At 38.2% G+C, this 19,729-nt stretch overlaps 1 protein-coding gene across 4 annotated transcripts in view; it reads left to right on the forward strand.

The window, feature by feature from the left end:
- Window positions 1-19,729, forward strand: part of SBF2 (SET binding factor 2) — a 472,123-nt gene that overhangs the window by 319,155 nt on the left and 133,239 nt on the right. For all 4 annotated transcript variants that reach the window (XM_056115864.1, XM_056115865.1, XM_056115866.1 and 1 more), the window contains exon 17: window positions 13,740-13,808. In XM_056115864.1, the coding sequence (XP_055971839.1) occupies window positions 13,740-13,808 (69 nt within the window). The remainder of the gene's footprint in view (window positions 1-13,739; window positions 13,809-19,729) is intronic.

Below are 19,729 nucleotides of genomic sequence, written 5' to 3' on the forward strand. Positions count from 1 at the left end.
CTATTTTTTGTAGTTTCTACTTTGTAACTTCTACTAATGATAAACATAGATGCAAAACAAAATATCAACTAGCAAACTAATTAGAATTAATAGGAAGTAATTTAAATTAACAAGTTAGAAGACTGTATTTGTATTTATTTTTATTTTTCCTTTTTGTCTTTTGATACTTTCAATAGTATCTTATAGTTTTTCATATGCAGATTGCTCAGTTCTTTGGGTATTTTTCTCCAGGGCATTTTATTCTTCTAATAAAATGTTTATTATTAAAATTTAATAAAAATAAAATTAATAAAATATTAATACATTAATAAAATCTTTAATTTTCTAATTCCTCTTTGTTAATTATTTGTATATATAAATACAGTATTTTTAAAAATAAATTCGTGGTCTTCCACTTATTGTGATTATTTCTAGTAACATTTTACTGAAATCTTATGGAACTGTTTTTATGTATGTTACCATGTTATGGCAAATAGCCATAGTTTTACATCTTGCTCTTTTAATTTGGATACCTTTTATTCCCCCTTCCTTTCTAATTATTACTGCTAGGATTTCCAATATTATGTTAAATAGTAGTGATAAAAGTGGACATCCTTATTTTGTTACTAATCTTAGAGAAAAACTTTCCATTTTTCACCATTAAGTATGATTTGGCTGTGAGTTTGTTATACAGGGTCCTTAAGATTTTGAGGTACATTCCTTTTGTACCTATTTTATTAGTGTTATTTATCATGAAAAGATAGTGAATTTTGTCAAATGCCTCTTCTGCATCTGTTGAGGTCATCTTTTTTTATAAGATTTTTATCCTTTGTTGGTGCAGTATGTACATTAATCAGTTTACATGATTGCACCTGTAGAATAAAATTACTTGTTCATGATATATGATTTTTCTAATATATTACCAAAATTAGTTTGCTAGAAGTTTGTTGGTGTGTGTGTTTGTTGTGGGGGATATGTTCTGTCTGGTTTCAGAATTAGATGATGTTCACTTTGTGGAATGTGGATGTTTTCTTTCCTTTCCAGTTTTGTGAGAGTTTAAGAAAGGTGGGGATGGGCAGCCTCCCCCCATTTCCCTGTTGTTCTGGGAGCCTGGCAGTCATGCCTATGAACTACCTCTGGTCCCATATAAGCTCATTAACCAGCCGTGATCCAGAGACTCACAAATAAATCTCAGAAGAGATCAAGCTGCAGAGATGCCTCGAGACCCCAAAGTGACTATCCAGTTAAAAATTTTAACTCCAGCTGTATCACCCTATTAAAATTTTAGAATTCCTGAAGCAACATCTCATACTTTACACCAATAATGTACCATGAGTAGTATACCACATTGGATGGGATGTAAAGTAGAAGGCAAGCAATCTTGATTTAAAAAATATTAGCACACAAGGGCCAACCTGTAACAACATGTTAGTAATCTCTTATACAAGGACTTAATGGTTCCAGAGTGAGATACAACAATCTTCACACTTTCTTCTAAAGAAACTTTTTTAGATCATTTATGCTAATTATTTATAATTAATTATAAATTAATTTATAAGTTAAGTTATAAGTTATTTCGGGCCTGCTATTTGGCAGGCTTGGATGGTAGTTGGGAAAATTTGAAATAATGGTGGTGGGAAGGTGTAATGGTGGTGGAATTGGTGTTGGAATATTGAATTTAATGAATTATTGTGAACAACTTTATAAAAATAAAAATAAATTAAGAAAAAAAGAGTTTAAGAAAGGATATGTTTTAACTCCTCTTTTTGAAATATAGTAGAATTCACAGTGTGTTTCACTAGTGAAACAGGCCTATTTGTTTTTTTTAAGACGTTTTAATTGTTCTAATTTTGTTGCCAAACATGGATCTGTTCAGATTTTTTGTTTCTTCCCACTTCAGTTTCCTTTTAAAATCTTAAGTTTCTAAGAATTTTCCCATTTTATATTGCCCAACTTGGTGCAGTAAAATTTCTTGGTACTCTCATGATCCTTTTGTAATTCTTAGTAGATAGCTATTGTAATTCTTATTTCTATTGTGGTTTCCCTCTCTCTTTTGTGAATCTGAATAAAGTTTTTCAGTTTTGTCCATCTTTTCAAGTACCAGCTCTGGTTTCATTGATCTTTTGGACTTTTTAAAAAATCTCTCTTTTGTTTTTGCTCTGATATTTGTCTACATTTTTTTTTGGTCTTGTAGATATTTTTATTTAATTTCTGTTTTTCTTGAAGTACAATAGTCATGGAATATCATGGTCACAATCCTCCCATTGTTCATCGATTTGCTCGAGCGGGCCCAGTAACGTCTCCATCGTGAGACTTGTTTTACTGTGTTTGGCATATCGAGTACGTCACGGGGAGCTCTGCCGTGTGGGCAAGATACTCTTGGTAGCTTGCCGGGCTCTCCGAGAGGGGCAGAGGAATCGAACTTGGGTCGGCCATGTTGGCTGCGTGCAGGGCAAATGCCCTACCACTGTGCTATCGCTCCAGCTCATTAATATATTACCTATATTAATATACCTATTTTATTGATCCATTGGTCAATAATGGTCGTGATTATTAAGTTTCATCTTGTGCTATCAATTTATTCCCTCTGGAAGTCTTTTTTTTTTTTCTAAGTTTAGTGGGTTATTTCATTTTTAAATTTCCTGTTGTATTAGAGACCCAATTCAGCATTTCATTCTCTGTCTTTTCATGTAGGGGCCTTCCCAGTGCTGGACGGCCTGCCAGGGATCTCAGCTTAGTCAGATTCCTGGGCTCGTGGTGGCAGGGAATGAATACCAGGGCCTACCAATAGTGCTTAGGAGCCACAAGGGCTACACTCAGTGTGTTGTGGGCAGCATAGGATGCTGGAGATCAGTCTCAGGGTCTCATGCATAGAAGGTATGCCTTCCATTCCTTTGAACTATATTCTTTTTATTCATTGCTTAGTGTTTTATCATTAACACATAATTTTGGTTTTTTCACCTTCTTCAGGGAGTGGGGGAGGTTTGGGGCACCATCTAGTGGTGCTCAGGGGCTATTCTTGCCTCTGTTCAGGAGTAACCCCTGACAGTGTTCAGAGGATTGTGCCATGTCAGGAATTGAACCAGGGTTGCAGGGCAAGCACCTTCATCTCTGTACTGTCTCTCTGGCCATGTTGTTTTGTTTATTAAGGTACTGGGAATCAAACCAGGGCCTCACACATACAATGCAGATAGACTGCTGGTAGAAAAATTTAATACTGTTTTTCAGTCTACCTGAACACTCTATGCCTTTTGATCAGTGAATTCAGTTGGCTTAATAGCCAACTTTTAACCAGTCTTCTATTCATTTTATGTGTGTGCAGGGTGATTTTTGAAATATGAAATCTTGCTGCTGCTATTTTGCATTTAGTTTGTGGTTGCATCAGTTAATATATTAACAGATATTTATTCTTGTTCCATTTTTTATGGATTGTCTTTTTCAGATACAGCAGAGCTCTTTTCAATATTTCTTGTAAGGGATGTTTAGTGTTAACATTCTAGAGATCAACTTTTGCTTGTCTGTAAAGACCTTTTTGCCTCATATATGAAAGAGAATCTTACAGAATTGTAGTATTCTCTGTTGCCATTTTTTTTCTTTTGAGTAATTTGAAAATGTCGTTTCATTCTCTGCTGACTTCTAGACTTTTTGAGTAGAAGTCTAATTTAAGCCTGATGGGAAGACATTTATAAGTGGCCTGCTACTTTTCTTTCTCTGCCTTCAGTTTTCTTTGTCTTGAACTCTTGACAGTTGAAAGTAGTGTCTTTTCTTTTATAAAATAGGTGAATTTGTTTATTCCCCAGGAAGTTTTTCAGTATTCTTTCTTTAAACAACTCTGTTCTCCCTTTTTCTCTCTTCCTTTGATCTACATTCCCTAATAGAGATAGTTCCCATACAGTTTCTTAGTTGTTGGGCTTTTTTTAATTATTATTATTATTATTATCTTTATCTTATTTCTCTGTTCTTCCACCTGAATCATTTGCACATTCCTGCTATCTTTGAGTGTGATGATTCTCTGGTCCATTTGTTTCTTTTGCTTTTTTCTTGCCTCTTGGTCTCACTTATTGAATTCTTCACATACTGGATTTGTTGTTTCCTTACTTAAAGTGCTAATTTCTGTACTTCACAAGCAGAAAGCCAGGATTTACTACCCAACACCCTTAGTCCCTCAAGCACGGCTGGGAGCAAGCCTCAAAGCACTAAGCCAGGAGTAACCCCTGAATACCATCGGGTGTGACTCTCAAGTTCTTAAAAGCCAACTTTTAACCAGTCATCTATTCTAGGGCACTTGGTTCTTTCCAGATTTTGTCTATTGTGAGCAGTGCTGCAATGAACATATTGGTACAGATGTCATTTCTACTGTGCTTTTTTGCTTCCTCGGGATATATTTCCAGAAGTGGTATTGCAGGGTCATGTGGAAGCTCAATTTCTAGTTTTTGAAGGACTATCCATATTGTTTTCCAGAAAGACTGGATTAGTGGGTATTCCCACCAACAGTGAAAGAGCATCCCGTTTTCTCCACATCCGCCAGCACTGGTTGCTTTTGTTCTTTTGAATGTGTGCCAGTCTCTTTGGTACATCTACACAATGGGATACTATGCAGCTGTTTGGAAAAATGAAGTCATGAACTTTGCTTATAAATGGATAGACATGAAGAGTATCATGCTAAGTGAAATGAGTCAGAAAGAGAGGGACAGACATAGAAGGACTGCACTCATTTGTGGAGTATAAAACAACATAACATGAAGCTGACACCTAAGGAGAGTAAATACATGGGATAGGAAGATTTCTCCATAGCTGGAAGCCTGCCTCATGAGCAAAGGGGAGAAGGCAGCTGAAATAGAGAAGGGATCACTAAGAAAATGATGGCTGGAGGGAACCGGTCGGGATGGGAGGTGTGTGCAGAAAGTAGATAAAGGACCAAACATGATAACCTCTCAGTATCTGTATTGCAAACCATAATGCCCAAAAGTAGAGAGAAAGTGTAGGGAATATTGTCTGCCATGGAGGCAGGGGAAGGTGGGTAAGGGGGAGTGATATACTGGGGATATTGGTGGTGAGGAATGTGCACTGGTGGAGGGATGGGTTTTCATCATTGTGTGATTGTAACCCAAACATGAAAGCTTGTAACTATCTCACAGTGATTCAGTAAAATTAAAAAAAAAAGCCAACTTTTGTTCAACCCCCTGATCTGCCGAGGACCATTAGGAATGATCTCTGAGCGCAGAGCAATGAATAATTCCTAAACACTGTCAGGTGTGGCTCTCAAATCCCCTTAAACTTAATTATGAGCCTAAAGATTATATAGGATTTAAGGCTCTTGCCTTTTCCAATGTAGTTCAGTTCCCAGCGTTGCATCTGGTCCCCCAAGTACCAGCAGGAGTGACTCCTGAGCACAAAGCCAGAAGTAACACTTGAACACTGCCAGGTGTAGCCCAAACCCCGCTCCCCACCAAATACCCATTGTGTCATTGTGTCTTTCAGTTCCACTTTTTATGTTTAAATATCTCCCTCTTTTTTGAGAGAGAGAGGGAAGCTAAAGTATTATGAAATAGGGATGCTGGCTATGGCATTTCAAAGGTACACCAATTAAGAGAATAAAGTGATTTAACATAGGGGAAGTTAAGACTGCAGGCTCACTCTTTAATTGTAGCAGGAAAATTAAAGGTAAACTGCATAGCACAATTCAAAATAAAACTAGTATAAGTTTTCGAGTCCTTGCAAGTTTATAAATTGCTTGGTATGCCTGTAACTGCATTGCTATTATGTGGCCAAAACACAGGGGACCTCAGAATGTATATTTATGGACTGATGCCCCAACAGATAACTGCACTACTCTGGAATGCTATTGCTGCGTCAATAGTTGTAATTTATTGTTTTTAAATTTTCCCGTTTTTCAGCCTAATTAACTTAGAATGTCTCTAACGTGATTTGCAAAGAATTTTATATTTATATTTTGCAATCAACATTTGACTGGCGCTCAGGTTTAAGACACGCACTGAAATGTGTAAACATTTTGTAAGATAATAAATAGCCCCTAAATATTTTGTGTTGCCTGTTCCCTGCTAATTGGTCATGAATTGAAGTTCCCCATTGTTTAATTTTTTTTTAATTTGTGGGAAATTTTTATAAATGAATGTGTGAGTCTTCATATCACAGCTGTTGTCATTTAAAGTTTGGACAGCATCATTACAAATGAAGCCCTGCTGTGAAATCAAAGTCAAAAGGCATCTTGGCATTCCAACCATTTCCTTAGGAGAAGATTACAGCTCAGTCTGTTGAACTTTATTGCCTTGGGCCTCATGACAGTCTTCAGAAACATGCAAGGCATTTCTGTTAAAGAAACTCAGATGTGCTAGGACACAGGGGATGACATTCTTGTGCATAGCAGTGTCCTAAGCAAAAGGGTGAAGAATAAGTCAGGAAGAAAAAAGATGATTCATACTTTTTGCTGTGTTCTGGGATTATTTTATAAAATCCATGGAGATGATGAAGAACATGCAGTAATAACATATAGGATAAAAGTATAGAGTTTCTCACATGGGCTGTCTGTATACTTTTTCAATTTACTGCAACATGATTGACAAAATTGTAATATATTTAAAGTGCATTCTGTAACAGTTATATACTTTACATTATGAAAGATTACCCAAAACGGATTACAAATCACATGTGTTCATAATTCATCTTGTTTTGGTTTTGATGAGATTAGTATACGTATGTTTGCGAATTTTAATTCTACAATATAGTATCAACATTAGTCACTGTGTAATACAGTAGAATCCCACATTTTAACTTCAAATTAAAAGTTTGTATCCTTTAACTATTTTTTTTAGTTTCCACCTTTAAGTGAGACACCATGTAGTGTTGTCTTTATGTGACTTGTTTCGCTTAGGGTAATGCCTTTCATGTTTGTCCATATCGTCTGTGTGCATGTATTTGTACATACATCATATTTTCTTCATTGATTCATTAATGGACTCTTCAGATGTTTCTATAATTCGCTTTGCGACTGTATCTTTATTTATTTATTTATTTTGCTTTTTGGGTCACACCCGGGCGATGCACAGGGATTACTCCTGGCTCTGCACTCAGGAGTTACTCCTGGCAGTGCTCAGGGGAGTATATGGGATGCTGGGAATCGAACCCGGCTCAGCCACGTGCAAGGCAAATGCCCTACCCACTGTGCTATCTCTCCAGCCCCCACGACTGTATCTTTAATACTTTTGTTATCTCAAAATATATACAGAAATAGATTTAGTGGATCTTACGGTAGTTCTAGTTTCAGTTCTTTTTAGTAACTCCCTCCATATTGTTTTCCACAGTGGCCTTTCCAGTTTCCATTCTATCGACTTTGTACAGTTTCCCTTTTTTCCACAACTTGCAAGCATTTATTATTTTTTGTGTGTTTTTTATTATAGTCATTCTGAACTGGTATGAGTTGATACGTTGTGATTTTGATTTGCCTTTCCATCATGGTTAATGATGTTGGACACTTTTTCATGACCATTTGTATGTCTTTTCTTGTATTAAAATTTGTATTTACCAAGGCCAGGAAAGAGCTCAAAGTGCTGGCATGCATGCTTGACATGTAGAGACATGCCCCCTCTCCCCAGTTCAATTCCATGCACCACATGGTCTCCCCAGTACCACTGGATATTGCCCTGGTAGCCTCCAACACACCATGCCTGACAAGCACCACATTGCTGGGCCCTGGAGTCACTAGCAATGACCTCCAGAAACTGTATAACAAAACTGTGTAACTTTCATTACACCTTATCACCTCTGTATGTATCTAAGCCTTACCACACCTAATATCAGAGTTCTGTTAATCTCATGATCAGATTGATCTCTCCCACTCTTTGTCCCCATGCCTCCATCCCTTCCCCCACTTCTCTAAATAATTATATATTTTTTCTGCTAATATAAAAGTTTCGGCATATTGAATACGCCACAGGTAGCTTGCCAGGCTCTGCCATGTGGGCGGGATTCTCTCAGTAGCTTACCAGGCTCTCCAAGAGACATAAAAGTTCTTTTGTTGTTATTTGTTTGTTTGCTTTGGTTACTTCTACATATGAGAGAAATAATCCTGTAATTGTCTTTTACCTGTAGCTTATTTTGCATAGCATAATCACTTTGGTTCTTATCACAAAAATCAGGGCTTCTCTTTTTCAATAGTAGAATAGTACTCTATTGAGTATAAATACCTATATACCACCAGTCATTTATGCATGGGCATTTAGGTTGGTTCCATCTATTGTGAATAATCTTACTTTGAACATATGGTGCATTTATCCTTTTAAATCACTGCTTTCATATTCTTTAAATAAATCCCCTGAAAGGGTATTACTATGTGATATTTCTTCTTTTTTTATTTTTTTGGGTGGGGAGTTCACACCTGTCAATGCTCAGATGTTACATCAGCTCAGTGGTCAAGGGTTACTTTCAGCAATGTTCAGGGACCCACGTAGTATTGAGATTGAACCTGCCCCAGCAGGCAAAGCCTATGCTCTAGCCCTTAGCTCTGTCTAGACCCTATTTATTTTTATATTTGAGGGTCTCACAAACTATTCTCAAGGAGCCTGAGAGGCATTCCTAGCCACACTCAACCATCTGCAGCAGTGGTTCAATCCTCGGGCCAAAGGCGCTATGCTGCTGGGGCTCTGTGGTGCTGGGAGTCACTAGAGTCCAGACCGTGTAGTACCAGCAAACGGGTCAGCACATGCAAGGCATGCACTCAAACCCTTGTACTATTTCCTAGACCATGTTACTTTTTTATTTTAACCAAATGTCCACTCTTTCTTTGGAAAAATATTTAGGTCACTGGGCTATTTTTTATTTGGATTTTTTTCTTATTATATGAGTAGTTAGGATATGATTATGTGGTTTCATTCTTTTTCTCATTTGTAGGCTGTCTTTTCATTTTGTTGATCATTTCCTTTGTTGTGAGGTATAGTGCCACATGTTCACTTTTGCTTTTTTCATCATTGATTTTGATGTCAAACTGAAAAAATAATAATCGATCGTAAAGATCAATATGAGAGTTCTCTACTTTTGTTTTCTCCTAAAAGTTTTGCACTTTCAAGACTTATGTACAAGTCTTTTAGTCTTTTTGTGTGAACAGTACAAGACCAGGGTTCCAGTTTCATTTGTCTGTGCCTGTGTCTACAGTTTTGCCAGCCTGGCTATAATTTAGACTCTCAGTCTAAATGTGACTACAAGAAAATGACAGCCTTCAAAGTCAGGTTGATTTTTATCATTTTCTTTAAAGGGAGTTCTAATTGTTTCAGATTATTCCCTCCTTCCTTCCTTCTCTTTCCTCACAACTCCCCACCTTTATACTAAAATATTTTTGATGTCCAAATTGATAATTTTCCCCAAATGTATTTTCTTTCTTTTTTCTTTTTTTTTGTCATTGTTGTTTTTGTTTGCCTGGGATACACAGAGCTGTACCCAGATCTTCTATCTCCACTAAGGAATCACTCCTGGAAGGCTCAAGGGACTGTATGGGATGCTGGGTATCAACCCAGGTCAGCATGTGCAAAGGCAAGCACCTTACCAACTGTAATATCTCTCTGGCCTCCAAAGTATATTTTTTAACTGCTTTCCTAAAAAATGTTCTTTGTCATATTTGGTTTGGAAATACGGCATACAAATTCCCTTCATAGTTTAAAACCCAGAAAAGTCCTACAGTTTTTAAAATTCCAGCAAAAATGGTATGCTTTTGCTAAAAGTAGTCTATAGACCAAACATGATTGCCACTCAATGCCTCTCTTGCAAAACACAGTACCCAAAAGAAGAGAGAGAGAACAAGGGGGAATGCCCTGCCACAGAGGCAGGGTGGGACGGGGGGGATGGGGGGTGGGGGGGATGCTGGGACCCGTGGTGGTGGAGAATGGGCACCGGTGGAGGGATGGGTACTTGATCATTGTATAACTGAAACCCAAGCACAAAAATTTATAAGTCTATAACTGTACCTCATGGTGTTTCACTAATAAAAAAAAAATGGCATGCTTTATTTTATTTATTCAGTATTCTCCCAATTTCCCTCTTAGTAACAGCCATCACACCCTAAAGAATAGTCAACATCCCAGCTCAAGAACATGCCCCTGCCACTAGTGAAACTACCTGTTAGGGAGTAAGAAGGAAATTGCCACTGTAACTGTATCTCACGGTGATTCAATTTAAAAAAAAAAGTTATGGTTAATAATCTATGGTGTATTCTCACTTGATCTCCTAACTCTTCCCCCTATTCTTTGGGGACCTTGTTCTTGATTCCAGGGCCCTTAAGCAGCTGTCAACGTCCTACTGCTTTCCCATAAAGCTCAATCTCCCTTCCCCTCCCTCACACTTACAAATTAGTGCTAGAAGATAAGAACAAACAAACAAACCTCACATCTTCCACATCAAGAATAGAAAGAAAGCAATCAAGTTCAGAAGTTGGTGTCTAAAGGCAAAAACGCCTCGTAGGTCAATAAATCTCAAGTCTGTTACCAGCTCTCTTATAGAATTCTCTTTTTTTTTTTTCTTGGAAAAAGGAATTTTACTAGGATAATTGATATCAGGAACTTGAGATCAATTCATACCAATATATGAGTAAGTATTGAACAATGAATTTGCATTTGATGGAGATGACTGTATTGTCCACAGTTGGAGCTGTAATTGCTATGCCTAAACATCTAAGGAGGAGGTCAGCTATAGCTTTTGCTGCCTTTGACCAGTAATAATATTTTTCCACTTTATCTCCCTCTAGTCTCTCCTTTCTCCTTTCATTAGTGTGATTAGTCTTCTTATTTTGTTTTAGTTGTTCCATCAGTTGTACATCTTTTTAGTACACAAAGAGGTATAAATATATAATACCTCTTTTTTCCTTTGTCTTACTTTACTTCTCAAGCTTCATTTTGTTCCAGATGGAAGGTTTCACTTTTTAACAGCAGAATAATATTCCTTTCTACAAATCTTTCACATCTTTGTCCAATCTAATATCAGTTATACTTTACTTGTGTCAGTATTTTTGCCTTTGTAAGAAGTTCTACAGTAAACATTGGAAATGATGTAGCTTTGTATTATTAATATTTTGTATCTGAGATAAATGCGATAGCACAGCGGGTAGGGCGTCTGCCTTGCATGCAGCCAACATGGCCCACCCAAGTTCGATTCCTCCGCCCCTCTCGGGGAGCCCGGCAAGCTACCGAGAGTATTCGATATGCCAGACACAGTAACAACAAAGTCTCCAATGGAGACGTTACTGGGCCCGCTCGAGCAAATCTGAGATAAATACCCAGACATGGGGTTGCTGGATCATCTGGTAATTCTATAATTTATCTTTTTAAAGACATTTTCATAGTATATTCCAAAACAGTTGTACCAATTAATATTTCCACTAATAATGTACAAAAATTCCTTTGGAACAGGGTGTTGTGTCTGTCTGTATGTCTGTGTGTGTGTTATCATATATATAACAGGTATCACAGGTAGAATGGTTGCCCTGCACACAGCCAACCTAGGTTTAGTTCTTCAAACCTGCCCAGGAGTTATTCCTGAGCACAAAGTCAGGAGTAGCCCTGAGCACTGCCAGAAATCACCAAAAACCAAATGGGAAAATTTTTTTTCTTTTTTTTCCATACCTTCTCCAACATTTATTATTGCTTTTTTTAAAGTCGTTCTCATTGTTACAAAGTGATATCAAATTGTGGTTTTATCTTGCATTTCCCTGATGATCACTTATAATGAGCATATGTCCTCTTTGTAAAAATGTCTATTCAAACCTGCTGCCCATTTTTTGACTGGGTTGTTTGGCTTGGGTTTTTTTTTTTTTTTTTTTTTTTTTTTTGCTTTTTTGCTTTTTTTGGGTACAATGCACAGGGATTACTCCTGGCTCTGCACTCAGGAATTACTCCTGGTGGTGCTCAGGGGACAATATGGGATGCTGGGAATCGAACCCAGGCCGGCCGTGTGCAAGGCAAATATGCCCTACCTGCTGTGCTATTGCTCCAGCCCCTGACTTGTTTTTTTTTTTAATGTTAGATTCTATTAGTTCTTTAAATACCTTGGATATGAACCCTTTATCAGATGTAGAATGTGCAAATATCTTCCAGGTTGTATGGTCTTTTCATTATGTTCATATCTTTGATTGCATTGAAAAACAAAAGCATTTCCATCTGATATAGTGCCAGTTGTTTATCTCTACTATCATTTCCCTTGATTTTTCAGTAAAGTCCCAAAAGATCTTTGTGCTAATGTTATGAGATGTTTCACCGGAGTTGCCTTCTATATACTTTATGGTTTGGGTCTTAAATCAAGGTCATTAATGCATTTTGAAATTGTTTTTTACATGGGATTATTCCAACTTCACTTCTGTTTTGGGGGGATGGAGGAATCAGACTTCCATGCAGTGCTCAAGAGGCCCCAGGAGACCTACAGCTATATCAGCCAATCCTTTCACAGCAGTGCAGTGCAAATGTCCAAGGATATGATATTACTTAGATATTGTGGTGTTGGGGATACGTGTGCCACCCCAGCAGTGCAAGGGGTACCTAGGTCTACATCTAGCGGTGCTCCGAGGTCTCCAGGGCTGCACCCAGCATTGCTCGGGGGACTGTGTGGTGCCGAGAATCCAGCCCAAGTTGAGCATGTGCTTGGCATGCACCCTAACCACTGCGCTGACACCTGGCCTCTCAATTTCATTCTTTTGCATGTGACTGTCCAATTTTCCAGTACTATTTGTTGAAGAGACTTTTATTTCTCTATCATGTAGCCTTAGATCTCTTGTCAGAAATAGTGGAGGTGGTATATGTTTATTTCTGGCTTCCAGTTCCATTTGAGTGTTCTGTGTAACTTTTTTTTTTCCTTTTTTTATTAGTAAAAAACCATGAGGTACAGTTATAGGCTTACAAATTTTGTGCTTGGGTTTCAGTTATACAATGATCAAGTGCCCATCCCTCCACCAGTGCCCGTCATCCATCCCCACGGGTCCCAGCATCCCCCCCCAACCCTCATCCCCCCCCCCACTACCATACAATTTTTATAGCAGAGATTAAAATCAGGTAATATGGTGTGTCCATTCTTTTTTCCTTCCTCAGGATTGCTCTAATTATTGAAAACCTCCCATGATTCCATATAAATCCTTTTTGTTGTTTTGTTTTGTTTTGTTTTGTTTTGAGGCCACACCTAGAAGAAATAAATACTCCTGGCTCTGCTCAGGGATCATTTCTTCCAGTACTGGGGATTGATCTTGGGTCAGCTGCATGCAAGGCAAGCACCACTGGCGCCTATAAGTTCTTTGTTTTCTACTTAATGTTTTCAGAGATTTTTGTTCTGTTTCCTTTAAAAATATCTCTGAAATTTTGATTGCTATTGCTTTAAATCTATGTATTGCTCTTAGAAGAACATGTATCTTCTGTGCTCAGTGAAATATCATAGTTAAAATTCCTTCAGAAATTACACAGATTTTACACATTTTTTATCCATCAAGAAAATTAAGTTTCGGTACTTACAGTAGTTTACAAAAATTTCATTTTTCAAGTGTGTTTGTCTTATTTCTAAAATAATATGCCTCAAGCAGTAGTAGGTTTTTGTTCTTACTTTTGTTCCTCAAATTTATCTAAATATGCCCTAGTGACAATTTGGAATTAAAGAAAACTGCCCTCCTTTTTGATCTAGTTTATCCTACTTTTACCAAACAAAGTAAAAGTGTATCTTAGATAGTTTTTATATATTTTGTGGCTTCTGGTAAATATGTCTTTCTCTTTGTTTTGTTAAAGGATTGTTCAAGTTTAGAAGAATATAATATTGCTGCTGCATTACTCCCTTTGACCAGTGCTTTTTATAGGGTAAGTTTTGTTGGTCTACATATAAACTTATTATAATTTATATAAATGTATTCAATTTGGTTTATAATATAACTACACAAATTTTTGCCTTTGAGTGTAAGATGTTTGTGACTGTATAATATTTCTTGTATATCATGGTCACGGTCCTCCCATTGTTCGTCGATTTGCTCGAGGGGCCCAGTAATGTCTCCATCATGAGACTTGTTGTTACTGTGTTTGGCATATCAAGTACATCACGGGTAGCTTGCCAGGCTCTGCCATGCGGGCGAGATAATCTCGGTAGCTTGCCGGACTCTCCGAGAGGGGCGAAGGAATCGAACTCGGGTCGGCCATGTTTGGCCGCTTGTAAGGTAAATGCCCTACCACTGTGCGATCGCTAATTCTTACTGCTAAATCATATAAGATAGAGCCCCACCCAGTCCATTCTAGCTTTCTTTTTATATTGCACTTTATAACACCTGAAATTGTATTATATATTTATTTATTAACATTTGATTGTTTTCCTCTACCACAGAACATAAATTGAAGGAGGCTAGAATAGTAGCTTATTCACATCTATATTCAGATGTCTATAAGTAGATATTTGCATAATGAAAGAATAAACAAATTAAGTTATTGAGGAGAAAAACTAAAGCTTCATTTCATTGGTAATTTCTGTGACACTTCTGAAACTTTTCTGGATCTTTCATAATTCTGTCATTTATTACGTGCTTCTGTGTTATCTTTTGTGTATTTTATATATTATGCATTTTTAAGACATGTTTATAAAGAGATGCATGGGAGGAGATAGGTTGTTTTGTTTTGTTTTCAGTAAACAAATCTGGCAAAAGAAATAATTTTTTCCCTATGCTTTGTTAGTAATTAAATTAACACACTCTCTATGGTACATTTAATACATCCTTAGGAAATGTGCTAAAGGAAAAAATACGCCTCTGACAATAATGGTGACTCACTATTCAGCTACATATACAAGTCATTTCATGAAGTCTGAGACTTCTGCCTTAATGTACTGCAGGTTTCAAGGGTCTCAGTCTGGAGATTTTGTTAAATATTAGAAGATCTGTTTTAGTTGAAAACATGGCACCAGATGAAACAATTCTGGTAGAATCCAAGCTATGAAATGATCAAACCCTTAGATATGGACAGTATTTTCTTACTCTTTATGTTCTACTCATCATTCTTGTTTCATCACTATTTCTAATAATGAAGCCTCATTCTCTTGCATCTAGTAGGTACTCTAGAACACAATAGGTGTGACAGTGCAGTGCTAGTTCATTTTTAAATCTTTGCTTTGTAGAGGTTCTTAGGCACTTTGGTGGTGGTGAAGGTACAGAAACTCTGTACATCAAGACAGTAAATGTTAATGTCGTTATAACCATGTTACCTAAATTACAGCAAAAAGAATTTTTTTTTAGGAGTACTGCTATTTATTCAGCCACTGATTAGCTGATTGAATTGTGCATGAACTCCACCTTACTTTTTTTTTCATTTTTTATAATTTTATTTATTGAATCACCGTGAGAGCAGTTACAAAGCTTTCAGGTCTAAGTCTCGGTCATACAATGAAACACCCGTACCTTCACCAGTGCCCATTCTCCACCACCAAAAACCGCAGTATACCCCCATACCATACCCTCCCCCTACCTGTGGGGCATATGATTTCCACATTACTCTCTCTCTACTTTGATCACATTCAGTATTTTGACACCAGAACCACCATTATTATTTGAGATTTTACCCCAACACTCAGATCTGCTGAAAAGGCAACAATAGACAATTTGTGTTCTATTGCTGGTTACAAATAACATATGACGTCACATGGCTGCAGTAGGGCCATGTGATTTTGAAATTCCAAAATTTTAACACTTAAATCTGGAGGGATTTCTGCCAAAAGCCACTGGGTTTCGAGATTTGCTCCCGAGTCTCTGGGATCATGGCCGTTGAGCAGCTTGATCAGGAGCCAGAGAGGCCGTTTGTGTGCGATGACTTGGGGTCTCGTTGGGGTGGGGAGGACAGGACCGGCTCCACCCCCATCCCGTGAGGCCCTGCGTGTCTCGTCACTGGGGGCCCAAACCTGACTATCCAGTGGCCTCTGAAGGATGGTGGCCACTGGGCTGCCAGTGGGAACAGGCCAAGGCACGAAACCTATTCCCACCTGGGTTGGCCCAGCACTGGTAACCTACTGCAGGGACCGGACGCTTTTCTGCCTAAAGCCGCTGGGTTTCGAGATTTGTTTCTAAGTCTCTGGGATCATGGCCATTAAGCAGTTCGATCAGGAACCAGAGAGGCCATGCCTCCAATTATATAGCTGAGCCAGAGGTGGTTTGTGGGTGTGTCTCCCACATACCTAACTTTTGGCCGTTTACTTTCTTGGTAAACTTTGCCCCAAGTTTTTGGAGTCTGGCCAAAGGCACAGAAGCAATTTTGGGGTATCTGGAAGTCTGAAGGCGCCATCAGGCTGCTGATGCACTTGCCTCACAGGTACAGATTGACCTGCTGGTGGCACCATACTCCCGTACAGCAAAAATTTTTAAGAAAAAAAAAATTCGCTCATCTCATCTGTTCACTCTGACTCTTACTCAAAAGTCATCCATCAACAGAGCTTTTACTCTACTATAATTCAGTAAATAGCCTTATTTCATCCTAGTAGTGACTATTTCCCGTTCTCTTCTAAAATAGAAAATGAAATCTGTGCGGTTCTTAACTTCAGAGAACTGGAAAGCATGCTCAGGAAACAAACATAAATCTCAAAATGTTAAACAAATGAATTTTTATGCATAAAAACTGACCAGATCCTGGTCATCTTTAGGTCTTCCTCCCTGGCTTCGGCCAGCTCTGCATCTACCCCAGTTTTCTTTCACTGTATTATATCTAGTTTTTTTTTCTAAACTCCCCACTCCTTCAGCTCATTTCTCTGAGAACACTATACATAGCTCTGTAGCACTGTCCTCCCGTTGTTCATCGATTTGCTTGAGCAGGCCCAGTAACGTCTCATTGTGAGACTTGTTGTTACTGTGTTTGGCATATCGAATACGTCACGGGTAGCTTGCCAGGCTTTGCCGTGCGGGCTAGATACTCTCGGTAGCTTGCCAGGCTCCCCAAGAGGGGCGGAGGAATCGAACCTGGCTCGGCCGGGCCAGCAGCTTACAAGGCAGACGCCCTACCACTGTAGCATGTGAGGGGGCAGCGGTGGCTCCCAGGGGATGAGACTGGATGAGGCAGTGTTGCACAAGGAGTAAGGTGCCAACCACCACACCCACGGGCCAGAGAGACAGCATATCATGGCACGGCATAGTACAATACAGTGTTGTACAGTATAGAAGGGCATAGTATAGGATAGTAGGTGTATAGTATAGGATAGTAGGTATACAATATAGCACAGTAGGTGTATTGTATAGTGTAGCAGAGCATAGTACAGTGCACTATAATAAAAATAAACCAGGAGCTCCTAGTTTCTAATCCACCCATTGGACTTAGTATCTCAGGGTAGCTAGAAAACTTCGTACTTTATCATAATAATTTGGATTTTCCCCCTAAATAAAATGGCATTCACAATTTTTCCATTTCCCCGCATAACATATTTTTAATATTTGGTTGTTAGGTAGAAATGCATAAAAAGTAATGGAAAATAAAACTTAGCAATAGAAGCTGAATTGCTCGTGGGCAGGAGCAGCAGTAGGGGGTTAAGGTGCCAAACCAAGTTCGGTTTCTAGAACCACATCTGATCCCCCAAACAGCACCAGGAATGACCCCTAAACACAGAGCCCCTGACCACTACCTAAACCCCATTCAAAAAAAAGGAAGAAAGTCAATTTCTCAAGTGACACAAATCACTTACAATTTTTAGCTCATTTTTTCCATCTAAAAGCAAATTAATGGTAAACTATATCATTATCCCAGCACAAGAAAGTGCAGTATAAACAAAGTTTGTTTGGGCTGGGTGAATGCCATCTTGCAGTTAATGTAACACATCTGATATTTAGCCTCTGTGAACTATTTGATAACAAAATACAGACTTGGGGAAGGTTATAGATTTATTAATTCAGGAAAATTTCTATAGATTGTATTATCTCGGCCATAAATTACAAATGAACTATCCTTACACTAGTTTAGCCAGTATAAACCCCCAAATTTATTCAGAGGATGGGTTCATTTGTCTTATTTAAACTTACTTTGAAAATATTTTAGTATTATTTGTTAATCTTTTTCTTTATTGTAACAAGCTGTTGAGCATCTGAACATAAAATTATAAGGAGGGCAGATTTGTGAATAAATCACATGACCACTAATATTTCTAATAAGAACTCATGGTTAAAAAAAGCCAAACTGACCCATAATTCCATCAACCAGATGGACATTTCATTAAACAAAAAATACGTAAGGCATGTTTAAATAGTACAAAAATTCAGATAGTACAAAAAGGTGTAGCTAAAAGTTCCTTTTTTCCTCCACCTCATGTCTTCTGACAGTTGGTTTTTTGAGGGGTGAGAAGTATCATGTGTTATTCCCATCTGTACAGATAAAATTAACTAATTATGTTTATCTAAATAGCCCAACCATTGGTGCTTTCTTGCACTTAAAATTTATTTTTTCAGAGAACTTTCCATCTCCCTAATTAAGCATATAGTCCATTGACCTAAAGGGGCACAGGGAGCAGTGTGCACCCCCCGCCCCAAGCAGTGTTCAGGGGTCTGGATACCACCCCCAGGGATACTCAGCCTGTCATGGTGATTTGATACTGCTTGGACCCAGCAGCCAGGAGCTACCAGGGTAACCCCATAATGTGCAGGGCTACTAGTGATAGGCAGTGCTGGGGTGGCAAAGCATGTATGGTGTGGATCAGACTTGTGTGCACAGCAGCCCTTTGAGCTATTGCCCTGTTCCCTAACTATCTTGGTTAGGGTGGGGGCCGGGGGCGGGAAGCACAACCTGAAGGGCTCTTTCTTAGAATTTGCTCCTAGAAGTGCTTGAGGGACCACATGGTGACAAAAATTAAACCTGGGCCTCCTACATATTTTAAATATGTGTTTCCAGTCTATTGTACTATCTTCTCGGCTCCCTAGTATTTTAATAATTCCATATAGATCTTCTTTTCCCAAAAAATGCCTAAGAGACTTAGGCACTTGCCTTGCATGCTGGCACTGCATATTGTCCCCCAGCACTACTAGGAGTTATCCTTGAGTACAGAACCAATGCTCCTTAGCATCAGTGGGTATGCCCTACCCCTCCAAATATATATATATATATATATATATATATGTCTTTTTAAGACATGTTTACTATTACTAAAAGAGCAAAATATTTTAGTGCTCTTAAATATTTTGACACAGATGAAATATGATGTTATCTTTTTTTTTATTCAGGAACCACATACAGCTGTGCTTAAGAGTAACTCCTAACTCTGTGCTCAGGAATCACTCCCTAGAACCCAAATATAATACTAAGATTGAATTCAGGTCATCTGCATGCAAAGCAGTTGCCTTACTTCTGTACTATAGCTCAGAGACATCTTTTGTTGTTTCACTTTCTTTATTTGCTTACCCACTGAACAGTTATTCACAGACTGTTCCTTGATTTGTGCCCGGGAGTGACCCCTGGGTTTGTTCAGGAGACCAACAGTGCTAAAGATTTGAATCAGGATTATGGTCAATGCAACTGTCTGCAAGGCAAATGCCTTACCTCCTGTATTATCTCTCCAGCTCATTCTTTTAGAATTTAACTTAGTATAAGAGTATCCAAGGTGTTCCACTTGTTGTATTATCTTAGCTCCTTGGAAATGTTATGTCACAAACCCAAAAATTTAGGTCTTGTTCCTCTCTGGTTCCCTGCCACTTTTAATAAGTTGTAATTCATGATTTAACTTATAAAGCTTTTCAGAAAACCTTAACAGCCAGGTTTAAATTGTTCAAATTACTTTCTTG

This window comes from Sorex fumeus, unplaced genomic scaffold (genome assembly GCF_029834395.1).
Source record: "Sorex fumeus unplaced genomic scaffold, SorFum_2.1 ptg000030l, whole genome shotgun sequence".
NCBI classification, from domain to species: Eukaryota; Metazoa; Chordata; class Mammalia; order Eulipotyphla; family Soricidae; genus Sorex; species Sorex fumeus.